Source organism: Aedes albopictus, chromosome 2 (genome assembly GCF_035046485.1).
Source record: "Aedes albopictus strain Foshan chromosome 2, AalbF5, whole genome shotgun sequence".
In the NCBI taxonomy this organism is placed as follows: Eukaryota; Metazoa; Arthropoda; class Insecta; order Diptera; family Culicidae; genus Aedes; species Aedes albopictus.
Window position 1 is genome coordinate 39,806,029 of NC_085137.1, and position 21,701 is coordinate 39,827,729.

Below are 21,701 nucleotides of genomic sequence, written 5' to 3' on the forward strand. Positions count from 1 at the left end.
GAACATTAGCTTTATTAGTGACTAATTGATTCGATTGTTTTTCAATAGTTCTATAATAATTTAAAGTTACTATCAGTAAAAATTAATTTAACCGTAGTGTGGCCAGCAAAAAAAAACACCCGTAGAAGGCCGGCAGGGTACCCGGGTACCCACGCAATGGAAATGATCATATCTCAGCGATTTTTCCACCGATTTTGAAAGTTTTTGCCTCATTCAACTCAGAAACTCATTATCTATCGAGATCGTATTTGGTTGGACCGGTCCGATCACCATAGGTACCGGAAAATCCGGATTTCCGGATCCATGTTTTTATACAATAGAATATACGGGATTTTCGGTAGGTTAGTAGCAATTTCGGTTCCAAGCATCGTAAAATTGCTTTGGCATATTGTATCTGACCGGCAGGGAATCATAAAACGTGTTGACTTTGAAACTGTGATTTCGGAACACGCTTCCCGTGAGGCCATGGTTGACCATAAACACTTTAAGGTATCCTAGCCTTAACAATGTGGGTTTCAATATGGTATAAGGACATGCTCCCAAAAATATGGATTTTCCGAAAACCACGGTGATTAGATCGGTCTAACCAAATATTTTCCCGATAGATGATGAGTTTCTGAATTGAATGAGCTAAAAATTTCCAAAATCGATGAGAAATTGACGGAGATATGATCATTTCAATTTCGTGGGTACCCGGGTACCCTGCCGGCCTTCCACGTAATAAAAAAATGCAGGATCCCCTCCCCCTGCCCCTCCTCACTTTAAAATTTGGTCAACCCATGACCATGTATATTCACGAGTTCTAAGATCTAACAGAGTTCCAACATCCTAGTCTCAATAACCATTAAAATATCGAGATTTGAAATTGAAAAAGGTACCCGGGTACCCTGCCGGCCACATAAGTGTTAAGTTGTTTTTAAATAGTTGCAAAAGTGCCTGCAAAGTTCTCATGGACTTTTTATTAAAAATAGTTTATTTCTCAATTACACTTAAAAATAATTCGTAACAAATAAATAACAATAAATATTATTGTTGCTTGGATCATGTTTGTATAATCAAATACAAAATCACTTGACATATTTTTTTTTATAATTTTCGTTTTGAATTTGAGTACAGTAGATGTTTCGGTTATCGAATGTTATTCGCTAAAACTTCAACGACTGACAGACGTCAAGCCGTGTTGGCAGAGGAAGCTCTCAATGAACAACTGAGGAAGTACTGAGGAAGTAGAAAACTAGCTGAAAAGCAGGTTTAGCCAAGTGAGGATGTTACGACAAGAAAAAGATGAACAATGATTTTTCTAATGTTTTCCAATTTAGTAAATAGTAAACTGCCATTGATAACAATACAAATACAATTAGTTTAATGGGATCAATTGAACCAATATTAAAATAAACATGCAATAATATTTGTTGTTATGAAAGCAGATTTCGCCTTTGAAAACCCAAAGAATTCATATTTCTCGGTAACATTTTTCTCCAGCATTTACAGATACTAATGGCCACATAAATTGTGAACGATTTATGGTATGGATCATACGACCTGAGGTCTGACTTGTGATATTTGGCAGTTATTTGAAAAGATTGAAGATAGATCTTATCAACAGCTGCCAAGCAATACATACCAGACAGACATCAGAGTTTTTGATTCTTATCATAAAATGTGCATATTATTCTGGCGGCCGTTAGTGCTCGTAAATGCTGGATATAAATGTTAGCGGGAAATATAAATTCTATGGATTTTCAAAAGCGAAAACTGCATACAAATAACAACAAATATTATTGTATTTTTATTGTAACAACGATTCATTTGACGCCATTCAATTATTTGTATTTGTATTGTAAGATCAATGAAAAACATTAAGATATATTGTTTTCTTTTGAGAATTGCCCTTAAAATGTCTCATAAAAACACAATACATTCTATTGTTTTTCGCGAAAAAGTGTATGAAAATTTTCTCAAAATTTTATGGTTAAGATACATAACGACCACCATTTTTTATTGTAAAAGTGCCATTTACCATTCGCCGAATGGTATAGAACAATAGAAGTGATGGTGAGTGTGCTGTGTAAATTACAATACGATTAATGGTGAATATTTTTCGAAAAATGGTGTTGTAACAATAAAATTTATCGTATTTTTATGATACTTTTTATCAGGGTTACCCGCTGGTATGTATTAGATTTACAGTATTGTTTAATTACCAAAAATTTCAACATGAAAAGTTCAAAACCTTCAATATCACCCAAAAGATATTTCAGTCAAGAGATTGAGAATTTTCAGTTTTAAATTTCAACACGTGTTCCTTAACTCGAAATTGTGTGTTCTTCTTGTGCGATAAAAATTTCACTTTTACAGCAAGATTTAAATTTCAATCCCGCTTGCTGCGATATGAGTGCACCAAATCGGGGTCCACGTTTATCAAATGCTACCCAGTTCAGAATTTGTACAATGTATTTCACCATGCTTTCTCGATGAAATTACAAAAATATTGGTCAATGCCTGCAATGCATGTGTATCAATATAAATTAAAATTCTTATTGAAAACCAAAGAAAAAACTCAAATGCGCACTACGGCTACTAGAAGTTGGTGAGAGTTGACCCCACTGTGCGAGTGAACTCAAAGTTCATCGCTGAACTCGCTGCGGTTCGTTCGTTGCCACTCACGTGGTCGTGGCAGCTAGGTCAACGTCGGACGCCTGTGAGGTGCCCGAGCAAAAATGTTCACGAAGATTCTATAGTGTTCGCGACAGTTCGCAGCCAATTTTCAAATCCTTTTTCGCACGAGTATGTAAACTTTCTTCAGATTTTAGAATAAGGTTCGTATTATAATATTTATATGCATATAACTGACGTCCATGCAGCTGCACCCTGAAAATCACATCCATCCAGACCCCCCCCCTTCCAAAAAATCTACTGTTTCTACTGTAATCAGAGCCGGGCCCCCACATTTTAGGGACCCCCACAAAATTCCACTTCACGAAAAAAAATGTGAAGTATGAAAAAATAATAGTGCAAGAAACTTCCCTTGATTTGATTTTTGTTATTAGATCTTCAAATTACCGTCTACGACTGACAAGATGTATGCAATATGTTGTGATTTTTCGAGAAAGACTGCAACTATTTGTCCAGATATTTATGAAATCATGATTTTGGCCTCAAAAACTTATCAACATTTTTATTTTTATGCAATTGTTTAAAAAATTACCGGATCTTGAAGAAAATCTTCGACTGAATTCCGAAGAATTCTTGCTATATTGGTTTTCTTTTATTCTGCCTGAAGTTTTTTTTGGAAATATATTAAACAATTTCTCATAGAGTTAAAGTAAATGTTTTTTTTTTTTCATTTCTTTTCTTAATTTTTTATTTGGGTTCTCTTGAGTTTGATTACTTAGACAGCTTTCAACTGACTCAAATTGAAAACATCAAAACCGTTGAAACATGTTTTAGAGGAAATCTAGCATGAATTTTCGATGATTTTCTGATTATTTTGAAGTGTTTCAATCCGCATTTTTTAAGTTGAAAGATTTGCTGATTGAAATAAATGCATTTGTGAAGAAATCGACTAAAAATGGCAAAAAAACCTGACATTTCTGCCAAAGATTTTTGAAAAATTTAATTGAAAATTCTATTGAAAATAAATTCAGAAAATCCAAAAAGAGCTTAGCATGGATTCTTTTTGAAATTTCTTCAGCATTATTTTTATAAAAATTTCCTCTTTGATTGTAAAGTTTTGTTGAAAATTATTTTTGGAGGTCGCCAGAACCTGCCCTAGCAGTCGTGTTGGAACATGTTTTTGTTAAGTGTTAATTCTTAATAGTGATCGACCAGCATCTTCTCCAGAGAATGCAGCATTGATCCATTAGAAATTCTTTTTGGTTTTCGCAAAAACAACACCACCGATTGTGCGACAAATTTTGAATACTAGAAATTTATTTCCTAGTTCTGCTTATAATTCTAGATTCATTTTTTTTTTCACAACGACATTTCATAATGATATTGCGGATTTGGCCCCGTAATATACTCCCACCTAAAATTTTTTGATCCACCAAAATATGCTCACACCGCTTTTCCCTAGATTGGGTTTTGCCACCGCTAACGAAAACAACATTATAGAGCTTGCTGACGTTTATTCACCTCTCTCTTTCAAGCATGCAGGCGGCATGGGATTTGTTTTCATCGGGAAAACTTTCCTGATGACAACAAATCCTATTTCGTCTACATGGTTGAAAGAGAAAGGCGAATAAACGTCAGCAAGCTCTATTGAACGCATACTCTCGGTTGGTGCAATGAATACATGGTTTGTTTAGCTGCTAACTGCCATGCAAATTGACATGTGAGTATTTTTTTTTTTCGAAGTTTTGCTTGAAACTCTAGCAACTAATATAAAATGCAATATATGTAAGAATGATTAACCCTCTAATACCCAATCTCGCCTTTAGACGGGGTATAGTTTGAGCATTTTTGTAATTTTTGTTTCGTAGAAAATCAACTTTTTTATATTTTTGGCTGATATTCAGAACTGTTTTGTATATCTCAAAATAGTTTTTGGTGTATTTTGAAGCGTATTTACATTTTTTTAAATCATTGAAAAATTGATGTTCCAGTCACATTTTAGAAGTCATTGTTTATTTTGTATTGAATCGCTACAATTAACATATTTTAAATTTTTCCCAAATCATTCTATCCTTGTTTAATAGTTTAAGGGAATCTAAAATAACTAAAATTATTTCCCTTAAAATTACACGGAAAATAAAATTTTCTGTGAAAAAAATTTAAAATAATAATTTTTCAACAATAATCATGAAATCTCAAAATGATTTAATCTCAAAAAATCCGTTCCCCAAATTGGCTTCCAGGAAAAATATAAAAGTGTGGGGATGTTCAAAAATAAAAATTAGAAAAATCAAAAACTGAAATTCACGAAATCGAGAATTAAAAAGAATCATCTTTCAAAATATGTTTAAATCGATTTTAGATGACGAAAAATGATATATAGATCAAAATCAAAAATTTGGGTATTAGAGGGTTAATATTTTTTGGATTTTTTTTCCTATATGGGCAAAAATATATCCTATAAAAAGGGCCCCCACAACACTGTGGCCCCGGGCCCCCACATTTGTAAATCCGGCCCTGACTGTAATGCTTTCTAAATGCAGGGAAGAGTTGCTGAAACATTGCGATACCAAGAGACATTTAAATAAAGTGGAAAAAATTCGAATCAGTGGCAGCGAAAGTGATTCTTCGTCGAGTGTGACAAGCAACACAATGTCAGAAAAAACAAACACCGATAAGTCTGATCAATCTGAACAAGCATCTGGTGATGTTGATGATGAGGATGATGATGACAATGATGAGAAAGATGACCATGATTATAAGCAGAATGAGGACGGGAGATACGCTTGTTCAGAATGTGGTCGTACATTTAATCGGCAATGCAAATTGAAGAACCATAAGGCGACCCATGACAAGAATTACGACGGAAAACAATCCGATGAGGAATCCAGCATGCCAGCCTTCAGCTCCGACGATTCAGCCTCCGATCAAGAAGGTGAAAACGAACTGGAAGAAAAACAGGAACAGGAACAAGAAGGAAAGCTTGAACCGGAACTGACACAAGGAGAGGAACAAGAACAGACAAATGGACAAGAACAGCAGGTGAAGCAAGAACAAAAACAGACAAAGGAGCAGAAGCATAAGAAGAAAACAGAATATCGGTGCGATAAATGTAATATAGTATACTCGAATAAGTCGAAATTAAATAGTCACATGAAAAATCACAGATCAAACAGGAGTGTCAAGAAATCGACAAAGACTACATTCATGCAGACAAAGGACCAGGACCTGAAGCAACTGACAAACAATCATTGCGATATATGCAATAAAACTTATGCGACTAGGGGCAAATACATCAGTCACGTGAAATATCACAGATTAAAAGACGAACCTAAACAGCAAGAATATCCATGTGAAGAATGCGATAATGTATTTTCGATGTATAGGGATCTATACAATCACAAGAAATATCACAAAGCAATGCAGCGTCTCAAACCGACCGCCAATACCGAGGCGAATTCAGACAAACCAATCGAAGCTAACTCCAATGAGCAAAATGTGACAACCTCCAACCTATCAGTTGGCGTCGAAACACGTGCTGCTAACGAAACTCAACCATTCCAGTGCGATTTTTGTCCTAAATCATTCGCAACTGCGAAAATACTGCTGCGCCACAGAAGGATCATACATGGTCCCAAGAATCATAAATGTGACGTTTGCGACGTACAGTATACTCTACGGTAAGCTGGGCAGCTGGGCTCATATATGCATGTTTGTTGTGATTTTTCTTCAATATTTTCTTCTATTGCAGTGCAGGTATGACACAGCATGTGTACAGCAAAAAACATTTGAAAAATTTAAAACAGAAATGGATAGATGAAAACAAGTCGTCCTCGAATGAAAATGAGCCCGACAAAAGTGGAAAAAATATCAAGAATATAAAAGACTCCGATTTATTGAAAAATGATGCAATTTTTACTAAGTATAAACACTCGCGACGGACGAAAAACTACAACAAACAAAGCAAGTGCGATGAATGTGATAAGGTGTTTCCAAATGTGTGGAGCTTATCTAATCACAAGAAATATCATAGACCAATGAGACTTGAGTGTCACATATGTGGAAGACCCTGCTACAGCAAGTAAGTAATCTTGTAGAACTCCAACCGAGGTTCGACAGCCTGCAACAACAATAGGTCTTTTCACATGACATCATGTTTCAAAGAAGATATATCGAACCCCATCCCCCCCAAAGTCAGCTGAAAAGTGTCTTATAAATATGCCTATAGCCCGTAGCCGCGGCAAATACCATTACCGAAAGAGTTGATTTTTAATGATAATTGTCGTTTTCAAATGTTAAAATTGTCAAGCCCCTAAATTATATAGAAAATTCGAAAAAAGTTCTAATCTGAAACTGGTGATCATTAAAAATAATTATTTAATAGCTCACTGAAAAAAAAACCGGAATAATTTATTCGTTTTGCAGTGCTGTACTGAGAAAACATCTCAGAACACATCAATCACCTGAAGAACGCCAGCGTGCGAAACCACCGAGCGATGGGAAACCTCTTCCGAGACCTTTCAAGTGCGAATTTTGTCCAAATACGTACGTGACGCATGCTGCCCTTTGGACTCACACTCAAGTGAAGCATAAGAACAATACTTACGAATGCGAAATATGCGGGTATCAATTTCCTTTGAGGTAATGTTCATTCATTCTATTACATTACTCACCAGTCGTTACATTTGTCAGTGTATTCTATCCAATTCTAGAGAGCTTCTTAATAGGCACATGAAGACTCATACAGCACGTGAACACACCAAGGAGGACTTCCAGGTGTTGAGGAAGCTGGCACCCAAAAAAGACAAAGTAACGAATCGAAAGAACAATAATGCTGATGGAACGAAGAAGAATGAATCAGGTAGTAAAAACAGAAAAACAAACAAACCAACTAACGTGGGAACAAAAAAATGTGCGAAGCCTTCTACTGAACTGCCTTTTCCATGCGATATATGCGAGCAATCTTTCGAAACACTAGTACTGCTATATCGTCACAAACGGTACCTACACAAACCGAAACGGTTCAAATGCCCCGTTTGCGATAAGTGTTTCGCTTACAGGTATGTATGTTTGATACAACTAAGCTGTGTAAATAACACAATTTCAATTTAAATGTGAAAGCTAACGAAAAATGATGAACATGAAAAACCCAGGAAAAAATCTGCTAAAGATCAAATATAATGTTGTATTTGTATATTTCAGAAAACAAAGAAATATGCACATGAGGGGCCACGACAAGTTGCAATCGGATACTATCAAAGATTTTGAGTGTGATGAATGCCACAAAATCTATCCCACGTGGAAGGCCTTGTACGCGCACGTAACCATTGGGCATATCAAGCGGAAATCTCTTAGCGAAGAACGAACCGTTCCCTGTCCGAAATGCAACAAAATGTTCCAAACGCAGACGCAGAAAGATTTGCACTTTAGAGTTGTTCATGCATCGGTGGAATACAAGTGTCACATTTGTGATATAGTGTTTCCGATACGGTAAGAACGATTTGGTGCTGTAATAATAATTTAAAAAAAGCCTTAAGGTCCCATTAGACGTGACAAATATTTGGCCAAACAAGTCCAACAAATGAACAACACAACGTGAATCATAGCAACCTTGGATAAATGTCGGACTTCAATGGCAAATGTTTGGCATAATGACAAACAGTCTAACAGCACCTTTATAACGTTTTTTCCTTCCAGTGTGAAGCTTTGGGAGCATATGACCCACAGGCATGAAAACCAACCAACCATCAGTAGTGCTTCCAAGCCCGATGAATCCGTTGGAAGTGTAGAACAATCTGGCCAGAAAGATGTCGACAGAGACGATCAACCTACTGAAAGCGAGACAGCCCAGAAAGCGGGAGGTCGGAAGCAACCTCAGAGAAATGTGAAAACTAGGAGCGGTAAGACAAGTGCGCGATAACCGTCAAACGTAATACCTATGGTCCACTAGCCTGGTACACGGTTTATATGGGAAAATACAAAAATTGGAAAAACTCTAACTCCTGTATACTTTTTGAGTTCCACTTTAGTCCCATATCAACTGTGCAAAATTTCAGATCGATCGGAAAAACTATATTTTAGCGCCCGCCATTCTTAGTTTTTCATACGATTTACTATGGGGAAATTTTACTTCTGCAAAGAAAAATCGCTAGGAGTCACCCCTAGATCCCTAAAAATAAGTTGATGAATGATTTCTGTAGAAATATTCATGAGGAATCAGACCTCCGTAGACCGCAAACCGATGCGACGTTCGTGGAAAAAGTTATTAAGCCTCCCCCGATCGATGAAATGACGAGATTTTATTATTTATTGTTATTCCTTACATGTTAAACAGCGTTGGCATGCCATTCGGTTTTCAGTCAATAACTTTTTCCACAGGCCTTAGATCGCTTTGCGGTCTTCGGAGGGTTGGTTTCTCGTAAAATTTCCAACAGAAATCATTTATCGATTTATTTTTAGGGGTTAAGGGGCAACCTGTGGCGATTTTTCTTTGAAAAAGTTATTTCCCCCATAGTAAATCGTATGAAAACTTAAAATGCCTGGCGGTAGAATATAGTTTCTACGATCGAGCTGAAATTTTGCACAGTTGCTATGGGACCAAAATGGAACTCAAAAAGTATACAGGAGTAAAATCTCTTTTGGTGTCCCACGCTAATGGTCCACTGCACGAATTTATTCTGGCCTGCTTACTCTCACAGAAAATTTGACGTTTGAGAGGTGCCGATACCGTGACAAGTGTGAGAGGAAGCAGGCCAGAAAAAAAATCGTGCAGTAATCCATTTTCATGTTTAGTGTTCCTCTACTGATAGCTTTTTCTAACGATTATAATAATCATTTACACCGTCTAATTACTTTTTTTCTGTTTCAGACGCAAAACGAAGAAGAGAGTGACGCACTTATTTTAATATTTGCTACGTGAATATAATTCAGGAATTATTTATGCTGGCAAATCAAAAATACACGTGGTGTCTGTACCTTGATCAGTACCTATATGAAACAAAATAAATACCAGAATAAAAATGCGTAATTTGAAGTTTCGTTCAAATATTCTTTTTCCAGTTCTCTAATTCAAAATTTCTTCACATTCAAATGAATCATCGTATGTATTTCCGTAAATTTGCCTGAGTTCACCGCTACTTACCTTACCGGTCAGACTAAGGCCTGAGGGACCTCTTCTATAAGTAGGAGTCATCTCCATTCGACTACGTCCATGGTGTCCTCCACACTATTGATCGACCCATCTAGCACGCTCTGCACCACGTCTTCTTGTAGGTACTGGTCGGATGATTCTCGAGAACCATTTTAATCGCGGGTTGCTATCCGAAATCCTGATGACGTGACCATCTCAGCGTTGCCTCCCAATTTTCACGATGTGGACTAGAACTGGTTCTGTTAGCAGCATATGCAACTCGCGGTTCATTCACCTTCTTCAAGTCCCGTCTTCCATCTGTATTGTGGATTTACCGACTACTTGTATTCTACCGGTTACTTAAGTAGATGTTACAAAGTAGCCGTTTTCATATAAAAATCGACTTGATTGTCGAAAAGTGAATGTCCCTGAGTAGCTAGTGGCAACGAGGAATAGCGCATACAATAAAAATGTTAAAAATCATTTTTAAATTACTTGTTTTATAAAACGGCTACTTTGGAGGCCATACTGAAGCGACCGGTAGAATACAAGTAGCCGGTAAATCCACAATACTCCGCCGTAGACGGTACGTAACACCTTCCGTTCGAAAACTCCAAGGTCGCGTTGGTCCTCTGCACGTAGAGTCCATGTTTCGTGCCCACAGAGGACTCGAGACAGTGATCACTGTCTAATCAGCGTTTTGTATAGATGCACAGACAAACAGACGTAACAGTCTGATAATTCTCATCGTACACCGATTTAACGGTCTTTTTCAAAATTTGATAGTTGGCCAACTGTCCAACCGTGGCGCTCGCAACGTTTTTGTTCGAGTTTGACGTTTGCTCACTACCGCCACCTAGTTGGTGGTCGGCCAAACATAGTCCTTTTAGCATTGGGCGAATATGTTTCCGTGACTATGTTTTGAATCGAAAAATGTTCGAAGTGTTACGTCTGTTTGTCTGTGATAGATGGTTAACTTAGTGTGACGGCGAACTTTGTACGATCGTAGAGTTCTGCAGAGTCCAAAGTATGCTCGAATTCTTGCCACAATGCGTCTCTGAACTTCTCTGCTGGTCTCGTTGTCAGCAGTCACCACTCGGATAAAAACTAACCATAGGGTGTTTGGTGAAAACCATTCCTGCACCATATAGTGTATCAGCTACAATAAAGTGTATTGAAATGAAATGGTTCGTTATACTACGCTGAAAATGAGCGTAATCATTTATTTGCGTCGGAATCTATAAATCTTCACAACGGGCAATATGGTTTTTCAAAAAAAATATATATTTTTTTTTTTTCTTCTAGCTGTCATCTGGCTCAGACCTATCGATCCATAAAGCCAAGTCTTGTGAATTGTGTTGCCAAGTTAATCGTATTTACCGAACGCGAAATTTGATTCCCCTGTTGTGCTTTTAAGTAGCTGGTTTTAAATTTATGTTCAGACTTATCACTTTATTTAATTTTACAAACAATGCGAATTTAATACAAAATCTCAAACATTTTTATTAATTGTTTTAAGGTATTCGACTATTGCAGTGTAATTGGATTTACTATTTTTTGCCAGAATTTGCTGAATCGGAACTCTATTTATTAAATCTTGATATTGGGTTCTAATCGAATGATAATTTGGGCAGTCGTACAAAAGATGTTCTAAATCTTCTGTGATTGAGCAATCGTCACATCGGTCATTCGGAATTAAATTCCATTTTGCTAATCTGTCTTTCGTGGCCATATGTCCAGATCTGATTCGTGATAGCATGATGGTGTCTAGCGTTTCGAAGTTGAAGTGTTTGAACCACGGTTTTAAAGTTATATTTTTTGCATATTCAAAGTGAAATTTACCTTTATCGGATGAAATTTGCGTATATTGATCCTGCCAGATGGTTACCGTTTCCATTTTAAGTATATTGATCAAGTCTTGTAAGGTGAAGTTTATTTGTTCTATTGTCGTTCGTGTAGTTCCTAACTTAGCTGCTCTGTCTGCCCTGTCATTTCCTAACAAATTTATATGCCCTGGGATCCACTGAATAAAAACTTTATCTATACATGAATCCTCAACTAAGTTAATAAGTTTTTTAATTAAATAGTTATCTGTTTGTTGTGAGTTGTTCAATAATGAACAAGCGCTTTTTGAATCTGTGAATATTGTCAACTCTTTAGCATTTTTATTATTAGCGTATTCTATTGCTTTGATTATTGCTGCTATTTCAGTGTTCATTATTGTGAAGCCAGTTTTAAGCCTATAACTGAAGGATATTCTTTCTACTGGGTCATAAAAACCAAAACCAGGGATTGTATCCATGAGAGAACCGTCCGTATAAATATGATATGTGTTTGCATAACTAGTTTCTATCAGTTCTGCTACCATCTGTTTTTGAATTTCTATGCTAACATTTGCCTTTTTCAGATTTTTTATCGAGTCTTTCACTTTAAGTTTGGTTTGGAAGGTGGAAGGTGATTTTAAAACTATGTTTTGAGCAAGCTGTGAGTAATGGAAATTGTTTACTGAAGCTATCTTTTCTATATATGAAATGTGTCTAGGTAAAAAATCTATTTGCATCAGTTCTGTGAGATGACTAATTATAGGACTATTATTGAAATATATTGTTTTAGCTACCTCTTTCGAAGCAAGAATTTCTGCTCTTAATTTTAAAGGCATTTCACCAGTCTCGAATAAAACGACATGATTGGGAGTGGATTTCAAGTATCTCATGGATGTTCTTAATGCTGACAAATATACTGTATCTAACTTTTCAAAGTTTGTTTTTGCTGCTGCTGCTACTATTGTTATTCCATAATCCAAAAGAGATCTGACTATAGCTTTAGTAATTTTTAGCATCTGTTCGGGATGTGCGCCACTACGTTTCCTCGATATCATTTTGAGTATATTTACCTTTTGTTTTGCTTTGATGCACATTTGCTCGATCTGATATTTAAAATTTAGTTTATGGTCTACTATGATTCCTAAAAATTTGTGGCTCTCTTCTATTGGTATTGAGGTATTATTTAAATGAATGTCTATGTTAGGGTTATATTTATTGGTAAAAACTATTGAAGCTGATTTTTGCGGATTTAATTCAAAGCCTAAATTTTTGAATTCCAAGTTTAACTTCGAGAGAAAGGTGTTCATTTTGTTAGCTGCAACAGCTATACTAAAACCTTGTATAACGGCAGTGAAATCGTCTGCAAATTGAATTAAAGTTCCGTCCTCTTGAATTATTTTGTGTACAACTTTAGTGTAAAGGTTAAATAGAATAGGGGACAGCGGACATCCTTGTGGAAGTCCGCTGTTGGTAATTTGTGTTATTTCAGTACCATCATTTAAAAGTAATATCGTTTTTCTGTTTTTTAAATAATGATAAACCCAATTCACTAAATGATTGGGAATATTCTCATTTCGAAGGGTTTCTAAAAGTTTATCAACATTGACGTTGTCAAAAGCCTTTGACAAATCAAGAAATGTAGCTACCATGACCAAACCTTCTCTTTTAGAGTGTGTGACCATAGAAACTAGGTAATTAACACAATTTATTGCACTTGTGTGTTTCTTGAATCCAAATGAATTAACTGGGAGGATATTATTTTTACTAATGAAAGTTGAAAGTTCTTGTTTGACGGTACAATTTATAAGTTTTAGTAAGACATTCATCATCGCTAACGGTCTGTATGAGTTCCACTGGTTGGGGTCTTTACTTGTTTTAAGTAATGGTATTATTTTGATGGATCTCCATTCCTCGGGTATATTACCCGAGTTAAGGACTTCCTCAAGTAACTCTGTAATTCTTATTTGTAAGTTAAGATTAATCCGCTTTAGTATGTAAAATGATAGAAGGTCTGGTCCTGGGGTAGAGTGATCTTTTTTTGAGTAAATTGTCTGTCTAATGTCCTTGAAATTAATTTTTATGTAGTTTTGGGTTGGTAATGGAGTGTAGTTAATTTCATTTACTATTGTTGGAAAGTTCTGATTCATGAATTGTGTCGCTAAGTGTTGGTCATTCAATAGGATTATGTTATTCTTAGAAGGGCGACCACCCCCGATCATCTTGACAGTATTCCATAGTTCTTTCTGTGTCATGTCCGGATTTATGGAGTTAATGAGTTCTTTCCAGCATTTCCTCTTTTCACTTCTTATCTTTCTTTTCAATATTGCTCTTTCTTTTTTAAAGTTCGTAAAGTTTTCAAAAGTTTGATTTTTATAAAATTCTTTGAGTTTTTTATTTTTTGAGTTGAGTAGTTGTTCGATTTCTTTAGTCCACCAAGGTTTAGGTACTTTTTTGATTTTTCCTTTATTCAGATTATATTTTGAAGAATTTATTTGTTCTGCAAAAATCGGTGAAATGTCTTCTATTGTATGAATCATGTGGGGTTGAATTTTATTTATTTTTTCTATTGCTTGATTTTTGTTTAGGTATTCTGATTGGGATTGACTGACATTTGCTGCGCTTTCGATTTCTAGTTTGATGATTTTATGGTTGCTGAAAAAGTCTAGGTCCAGTACTGTCCAGTCTGATTTGCAAGCTATGACAGGTGATACGAAGGTAAGATCGATTGCTGACGGAATTGTGTCTGGTGGTTTGATTAACGTACTCGCTCCATCATTTAATAAAACTAAATCTCTGCCCTCAAGTAAATGCTCTATCAATTCACCTCTAGGACAGTTGGGGTGTAAGGGGTTCCATAATCTGTTATGAGCATTAAAATCTCCTGCTATTATAGTGGGTTTGTTTTGCTGTTCTATAATATCTAGTAGTTTTTTTAAAGGGGTTTTTATGTCGTTATTATTAACCGGTTGAGGCGGTATATATATTGAAATTATTAGCATTTTAGGGATTGTATTTAAAGTTTCTATTGCAATAGCTTCGACTGGGTTAAGTGAAGGTAATTTAAACTGTTTTATTGATATGTCGTTTTTAATAAGGAAGCCCACACCCCCATAACCGGAGGGCCTGGCTTCCTTCAAAAAGTTATACCCTGGAAATTTATATGTTTCTTCTGGTTTAAGCCATATTTCACTTAATATTACTAGATCTATGTTCTCTTTACTTAGATAGTTCTTTATCAATTCTCGAGTGTCTGTAGGTCTGATGCTTGTTACGTTATTCTGAATGATTCTTAGATTTCTGTGTTTGTTCTGGTCCATTATTGTTTGTTTCTATTTCATTTTCATAGCAGATTTCCGGATTTAAAATTGAATTTAACTGATTACTTATGTTGATTAGTACTAAGTCCTGTTCTATGTTTTCCGTTTTATTGGTGCTTTTCAGAATAGTATCCTGAATAGCTTTGATTTTATCAACTATTCCTTTCAGATTGAATTGTGCGATCAGTTCCTGTTTGATTCGGTGTACCATTCTTTCTGTTTCTGAAGTTGTATGTGGATTCGGTTTGAAGACATGCGGTGCTTCTTCATAGAGGTCGGCTTTAGGAAAAACTTTTGGCTGAATTGTCATCTTTTTCTTTGGCTTTCGAGTCAACAATCCGTTTTCGGTGACACTGCTCCAGGATGTCCCTGCTGTGTAGCCCCAAGCTCCATCTTCATGGTCGTTTTCCGTTTCATCACCATAGATGTTCCCTGATTCTTTTTCCGGCAGTCTAGGAAATTCCTTGTTCGAGTTTAACCTGTTCTGTACTGACTTTTGTTTCTTCGGATGTTTCTGTTGTGCTTCAAAATACGATATTTTATTCTTCGCCATTTCCACTCTAATCTTATCCTGTCTCTCCCATTCTGGACACTCCCTGTCAGATGCCTTATGAGTTCCCCCACAGTTAATACATTTCAATTCTGCTGCATTACAATCCTTTTCTTCATGTTCCATTCCACATTTACAACATTTTACCGAACTTGCCTTACAAAACTTCTGTCCATGTCCGTACCTCCAACATTTGTAACAAATTTTCAATGGAAACACATATGGTTCGCACAGACGATCCTGTCCATAGATTTCCACTGATCTTGGTAAATATTGACCCTTCGCGTAAATTTTGATCGAGTACGTTGGTACCAGCTTATCCTCAACCTTTTTCATCATTCTTTCTACTTTCTCTATCTTGATATTACCACTATGCATATTCTCCAATATCTCTTGCTCCGATAACGATTTAGCAACATCCCTTACCATCCCTACTGTCTGCTTAAACATTGCCGGTACGTAGACTTTGAACTTGAACTCTTCCTTCAACAACTTCGAATTAATCAACTGTTCCGCGTCTCTTGGTTTATTGAACGTCAGTTGAAACCGACCCCTACCTACTGATTTCATCTCCTTGTAGTTATCTGCCTTAATGTTTTTCAACATCTTAGCTACCTCCATCGGATGCGGGTAAACATCACGACCAATACCTTCAATTTTCTCCCGTTCAATAACAAATGTTGTGTAATCTGTATTTTTAATCCAACCATCATTGTATACCGCATCAGTTCTGTCCTTATTCTGTCGAGTCTGTTTGTCTGTTTGTGCTGTGTGTTGTTTCTGTGTGTTTGTGTGGGATTTGTCATGTGCTTTGTTTCCGGAATTCAAGCCGCCATTTTGTTCTTCAGTCGTGTTGATCGTCTTGTTTCTCTTGGTGTCGACGCCATGTTCGAAATCGTATTTTGTCTGGTAGTCTGATCTCAATTTCCGTTTTTCGTGGACGACTGTGAATCCTTTTTTCAAAGGATCATCGCCGCCGCGGCCGTCCCCGTCTCCCGTGTCCATTCGAACACCTTCTGCACGACCTTGCCTTCAAACCAAACTAGTCCCCCCTCTAAACTTTCCTCTTACCTGCAACCGTCTTAACCCTAAAAAAATACTTAAATGGAGACACTTATTTACTAAAAAAAAAATGATAAACCTTAACACTAATTTATTTACACCACTATTTACACTTTTGGGGAATCAAATTTAATCTATATACAACTATATTTTTCGACGCGATCAAAAAATTCACAAGCTCGTTTTACTTCCGATGTTGTCCCTTCGAACGATGAACAGCGAAAAAAAAAAAAAAAAATATATATATGGAGAAAAATATTTTTTTTGTATTGTTACGATACTTAACAACCTGTATACAGTGACGATTCGCTCGTTGAGAGCTCGTTAGATGGGCTGTCTCGATGGTTGAATGTTCACTGGTTGGGGCAAAACCCAACTAAAAAGCACTGTCAATGTCAAAATAGATGTCAAAACGAGTTTGACGTCTGACCGCCGTCGCATCGCAGCTCCTAACGTTTGTGCAAGTATATGAGTGTTTCGTGACGTATTTCTCGTCACTTGCGTGTGTCTAGAGCATTTTGATCAGTTGTCAGCTGCCCGCCCCAACGATCGAACACGATTCGCTAATCGGGGCGCAGTCGTGACCCAACCAGCGAATCCGGACTGTACTATCACAGACAAACAGACGTAACACTTCGAACATTTTTCGATTCAAATCATAGTCACGGAAACATATTCGCCCAATGCTAAAATGACTATGTTTGGCCGACCATCAACTAGGTGGCGGTAGTGAGCAAACGTCAAACTCGAACAAAAACGATGTGAGCGCCACAGGTGGGTAGTTGGCCAACTATCAAATTTTGAAAAAGATCGTTAAATCGAAGTACGATGGGAATTATCAGAGTGTTACGTCTGTTTGTCTGTGGTACTATATTTTAAAAATCTTATTTACAATTCACTGTATGGTGTCTACATTACATCTTATTGTTTTTGTATTTTTATTTTTACAGTGGTGTCTATTGTAACAATATGGTTCTAAATAGTACTGTTACAATACAACGTTCGGTTTTTCCACTGTATTTTTTATTCGGGTATATAGCGCCCCACTTCCGACATTGTGTTTAACACGCAAGGCAAAATCAGCGGAAGTCATAGAAAAAATGTTGCTAATTCGGTTTTGAACTGGAAACATATTTAATAATTTCGCCGAGAATTTCGCCAAGCCGAAATATCCCAAAAAACCTGATTTAATCCACCTATGGTGAACGGAACCCTTCTTACACTTATCAAAAGAATGGACTACCCGCTTGGCGCGCACCCACAGTTGATCAGCAGGAGTAAATCCATTTAATTTTGTATGGCGAAAGGAATCTAAACTTGAATTACTTGAAATAGAAATCTTTTCCCGAAAAAATATTTGGTAGGCTTCATAGTGGTCACCATTGTGCACAACCGCTACCAAATATTTTTTCGAATAATATGTTCCATTTTGATAAATTTGCCTTTAGATGCTATTCACCATACAATATTTTTGCGATTTACTTTTAGCGATTTTTCGCGCATAGAAGCTAGCGCCACATTGGTCGATGCGGAGAGTAGGAAAACAGCCAATGCAGTTAGTTCATTGCTGTATTTTTCGTATATAACATATTAATTTTATGTCATTGTGCAATTTGGCCATTCTAGAAAATACTATTTGAAGAAAGTACTTTTCTAAGAAATTATCATGTCGTTGCTGTACGTGAATAGATAATGTTCAATGAATTACCTACATCGGCTGTTTTCCTACTCTCCGCATAGACCAATGTGGCGCTAGCTTCTATGCGCGAAAAATCGCTAAAAGTAAATCGCAAAAATATTATATGGCGAATAGCATCTAAAGGCAAGTTTATCGAAGTGGAATACATTATTCGAAAAAAATATTTGGTAGTGGTTGTGCACAATGGTGACCACTATTAAGCCTACCAAATATTTTTTCGGGAAAAGCTTTGTATTTCAAGTAATTCAAGTGTAGATGCATTTCGCCATACAAAATTTAATTGATTTACTCCTGCTGATCAACTGTGGCTGCGCGCAAAGCGGGTAGTCCATTGAGGTAATATTGCAGTTATAGTACAAATATTACGCATTTAGTACATCACTGCACTATCGCACTAGTTTTATGAAAACGTAAATAAAAATTCAGAATTGCAAATCAGTTCGGTGTCTTCAGAGCACTTATTCAGCAAAGATCGAAGAAATAATGCGCTGAAGACAGCAACTCGATTTGATGAAATCGTGCACTTTTATTTACGTTTTCGCACTTATGGAGTCTAAGTGCGCAGTCCAGTGGTGAACGTAATGCGCAATAGATTCTAATTATCATTTGTTGCCGAGGGATTCCAAAGTGTTGATGTATTTTATAATTGGTTTAATTTGATTCATTCCTCTGCAATCAAATTATTAAATCAGGTGATTCCAAGGTGATTCATTAAAATTAAATTTTGCTTACATATTTTGCAATATTGCTTCTTTTGTTTACCACCTAAATATTTTGATCTGATTAACAAATGGATAAGAAATTCATTGAGCTACATTTTGTTTTGTCCAATAAGTCATAAAGATTTTCTCCCACGTACTTAGTACTAAGGGTTATGGATCGTCAAAATGGTGCGCCACCCAAGTAACCACGGCGCTGAAGCCTTATTGCATGCAGATATACGGTGTATTTAGAGCAATCATTACTTTACATGAACACTTAAGGTTGATTTAAAATGGAGTTGGCAATTATGCGACTGTTCTAAGATTATACCAGAATAATCTTAGTTTGATTCTATAATTGCCCATTTCCACTTTAAATCAACCTTAAGTTTGCATGTAAATTAATGATTGCTCTAAATACACCGTATATCTGCATGCAATAAGGCTTCAACGCCGTGGTTGCTTGAGCATGGAGCATGTAAGTCCAAATGAACAATCATAAATTTAGCGTTCATTCAACGTCATTTGATGGCTTGTTGACGTCTGTCAGTGGTTACAGTTATTGAATTATGTTGGCTGAGTGAAACGTAATCATGTTGCAATTATCGAACGTCTACTGTATTTATACAATGCTTATGACATAAGCAAGCCCAAGAGCCATTCGCATTAGGCGCTGTCCATAAACTACGTAGACTCATTTTTGACCATCTCACCCCCCCCCCCCCCCCCTCGTAGACTTATGTCCATACAAAACTGAAATTTGAATGGACCGTAGACTTTGGTCAGAAATTCATTCCACGATATTTTTGTATCTGAACATTTTTTTTGCTCCCAAATACTATTTGTGGGATATCTCAAAAACGAAAGTTTTACTACTGTGATGATGTAGCTTTGATTTGATGCTAAAAGAACTCAACCTAAACTTAAATGGTGGGCAAACGGCTGAGAAATTGACTGAGTTACATTAATAACTTAATTAAGTGTCTTTCAAATAGTCATATATAATATTACTCGCAAATACCCATCGAAAGATATCTCTGTAACCAAATGTCCAATCAAAAAAAAATTCAAAAGCGTTCTACTAGGATGTTGTAGCCTTCATTTCGTGCTAAGAGAACCTAAATCGGTGGACAGACGGCTGAGAAATCCAATAAGACACTTTGTCAAAAATCTCTGAAATAACTAAATTGTACTACTCTCAAATACTCTTCGACTGCTATCTTTGTAACCAAATGTCCAATCACAATAAAATTCAATAGCGTTCTACTAGGATGTTGTAGCTTTCATTTCGTGCTAAGAGAACCCAAATCGGTCAACAGACGACTGAGATCCGCGAGTGACATTTTTTTGTAACATACATACACACACACATACACACACACGCACATACAGACATTTGCTCAACTCGTCGAGCTGAGTTGATTGATATATGTGACTCGGCCCTGCGGGTCTCGGATCGAAAGTCGGTTTTCCAAGCGGTATTTATACCCTTCTTATGGGTGTAAGAAGGGTAATGTTGAGATGAAAATGCTCTGTGAAACTGGCAACACGGGTCGAATAGAAGATAGTGGCACAAAGTATAACAAGTTGTTGATAGGAGGTTGCATCTTTAGAGAGCGCGGAATGAAATACTAAAATGTATGTATATATTTTTATGTAATAAGATAAGATAAATCAAATAAATCGAATTACAGCATTGAAGCTGCACAACAAGAAAGCTGCTTTCAATCTTTGGTGTATCGCGCAAAGGATGACTGGCCTCCGCAACAAACTTCAATGATTTTATGGTGACGAAGTTAGTGCACCATGGATCCAGTGCAAAGCCTTATCCATAAAGAAATGGAAAGCAAACAATGGCGAAAGTTTTATGAAGAAGAAGCACGCCGAATCGATGAAGAATACGAACGAGATATTGCTGAAATCGATGCAGAATTTGAGAGAGCTGTGAGAAAAATGCAGTTGGATTTCCTCAAAAAGAAAGAGGAAATCAAAAGGCAATTTAGTGGCGTTGAACCATGCAAAATATTGGAATCTTTGCCCAATCCCGTCTGTACAACTGACCATCAAAGCAGTGAACCAATCAATCATCATCCAGCATCATCATATCAGATAGGTCTTGTCGAAGTTCCTGAAGAAAAACCTATTTTTTCTGTATCACTACTAGCGCAAACAATTTCTATTAGACCGTATGTATCATGCCAAACCGTAAATCAATATAACCGCAGGATGAAGAGGTCTAAAATACAAACGGTTAAGAGACACGTTTTGGAAAGACAACTGACCGTTCAATTTCCATTATGCGAGAGTGCGAACAAATGTGGATTCGGCGAAACAAAGCTTTGTGTTGTAGATACTGTGTATGTGACTTTCGATCCTGGTGGAAGGCGAAACAGTAGTGGCGATAGCTCGCACTTTCAGGTCGATCGCACTGTGTATTATTGTTTGTAATTTGAATGATCGTACATTCGTACCCTTGATCGCGTTATCCATTCCATGTGAATCCGGCAACAAAATAATTTGACCTAATTACCAGTTTCACGGGTGGGAGTTGTTGAGATGAAAATGCTCTGTGAAACTGGCAACACGGGTCGAATAGAAGATAGTGGCACAAAGTATAACAAGTTGTTGATAGGAGGTTGCATCTTTAGAGAGCGCGGAATGAAATACTAAAATGTATGTATATATTTTATGTAATAAGATAAGATAAATCAAATAAATCGAATTACAGCATTGAAGCTGCACAACAAGAAAGCTGCTTTCAATCTTTGGTGTATCGCGCAAAGGATGACTGGCCTCCGCAACAA

The 21,701-nt window shown here is 36.7% G+C and overlaps 2 protein-coding genes across 2 annotated transcripts in view; one reads left to right on the forward strand and one right to left on the reverse strand.

Moving 5' to 3' along the window:
• The window catches only part of LOC109622949 (hypermethylated in cancer 2 protein-like), a 301,534-nt gene that overhangs the window by 146,967 nt on the left and 132,866 nt on the right, over window positions 1–21,701 (reverse strand). The gene's annotated exons all lie outside the window — the stretch shown is intronic.
• Window positions 5,113–9,661, forward strand: LOC109621816 (zinc finger protein 62 homolog). The gene is made up of 7 exons (XM_062849496.1): window positions 5,113–6,296; window positions 6,368–6,697; window positions 7,042–7,257; window positions 7,329–7,676; window positions 7,819–8,106; window positions 8,314–8,516; window positions 9,485–9,661. The coding sequence occupies exons 1-7, from the start codon at window positions 5,143–5,145 to the stop codon at window positions 9,505–9,507; spliced, it is 2,562 nt and encodes an 853-aa protein (XP_062705480.1). The 5' UTR covers window positions 5,113–5,142; the 3' UTR covers window positions 9,508–9,661.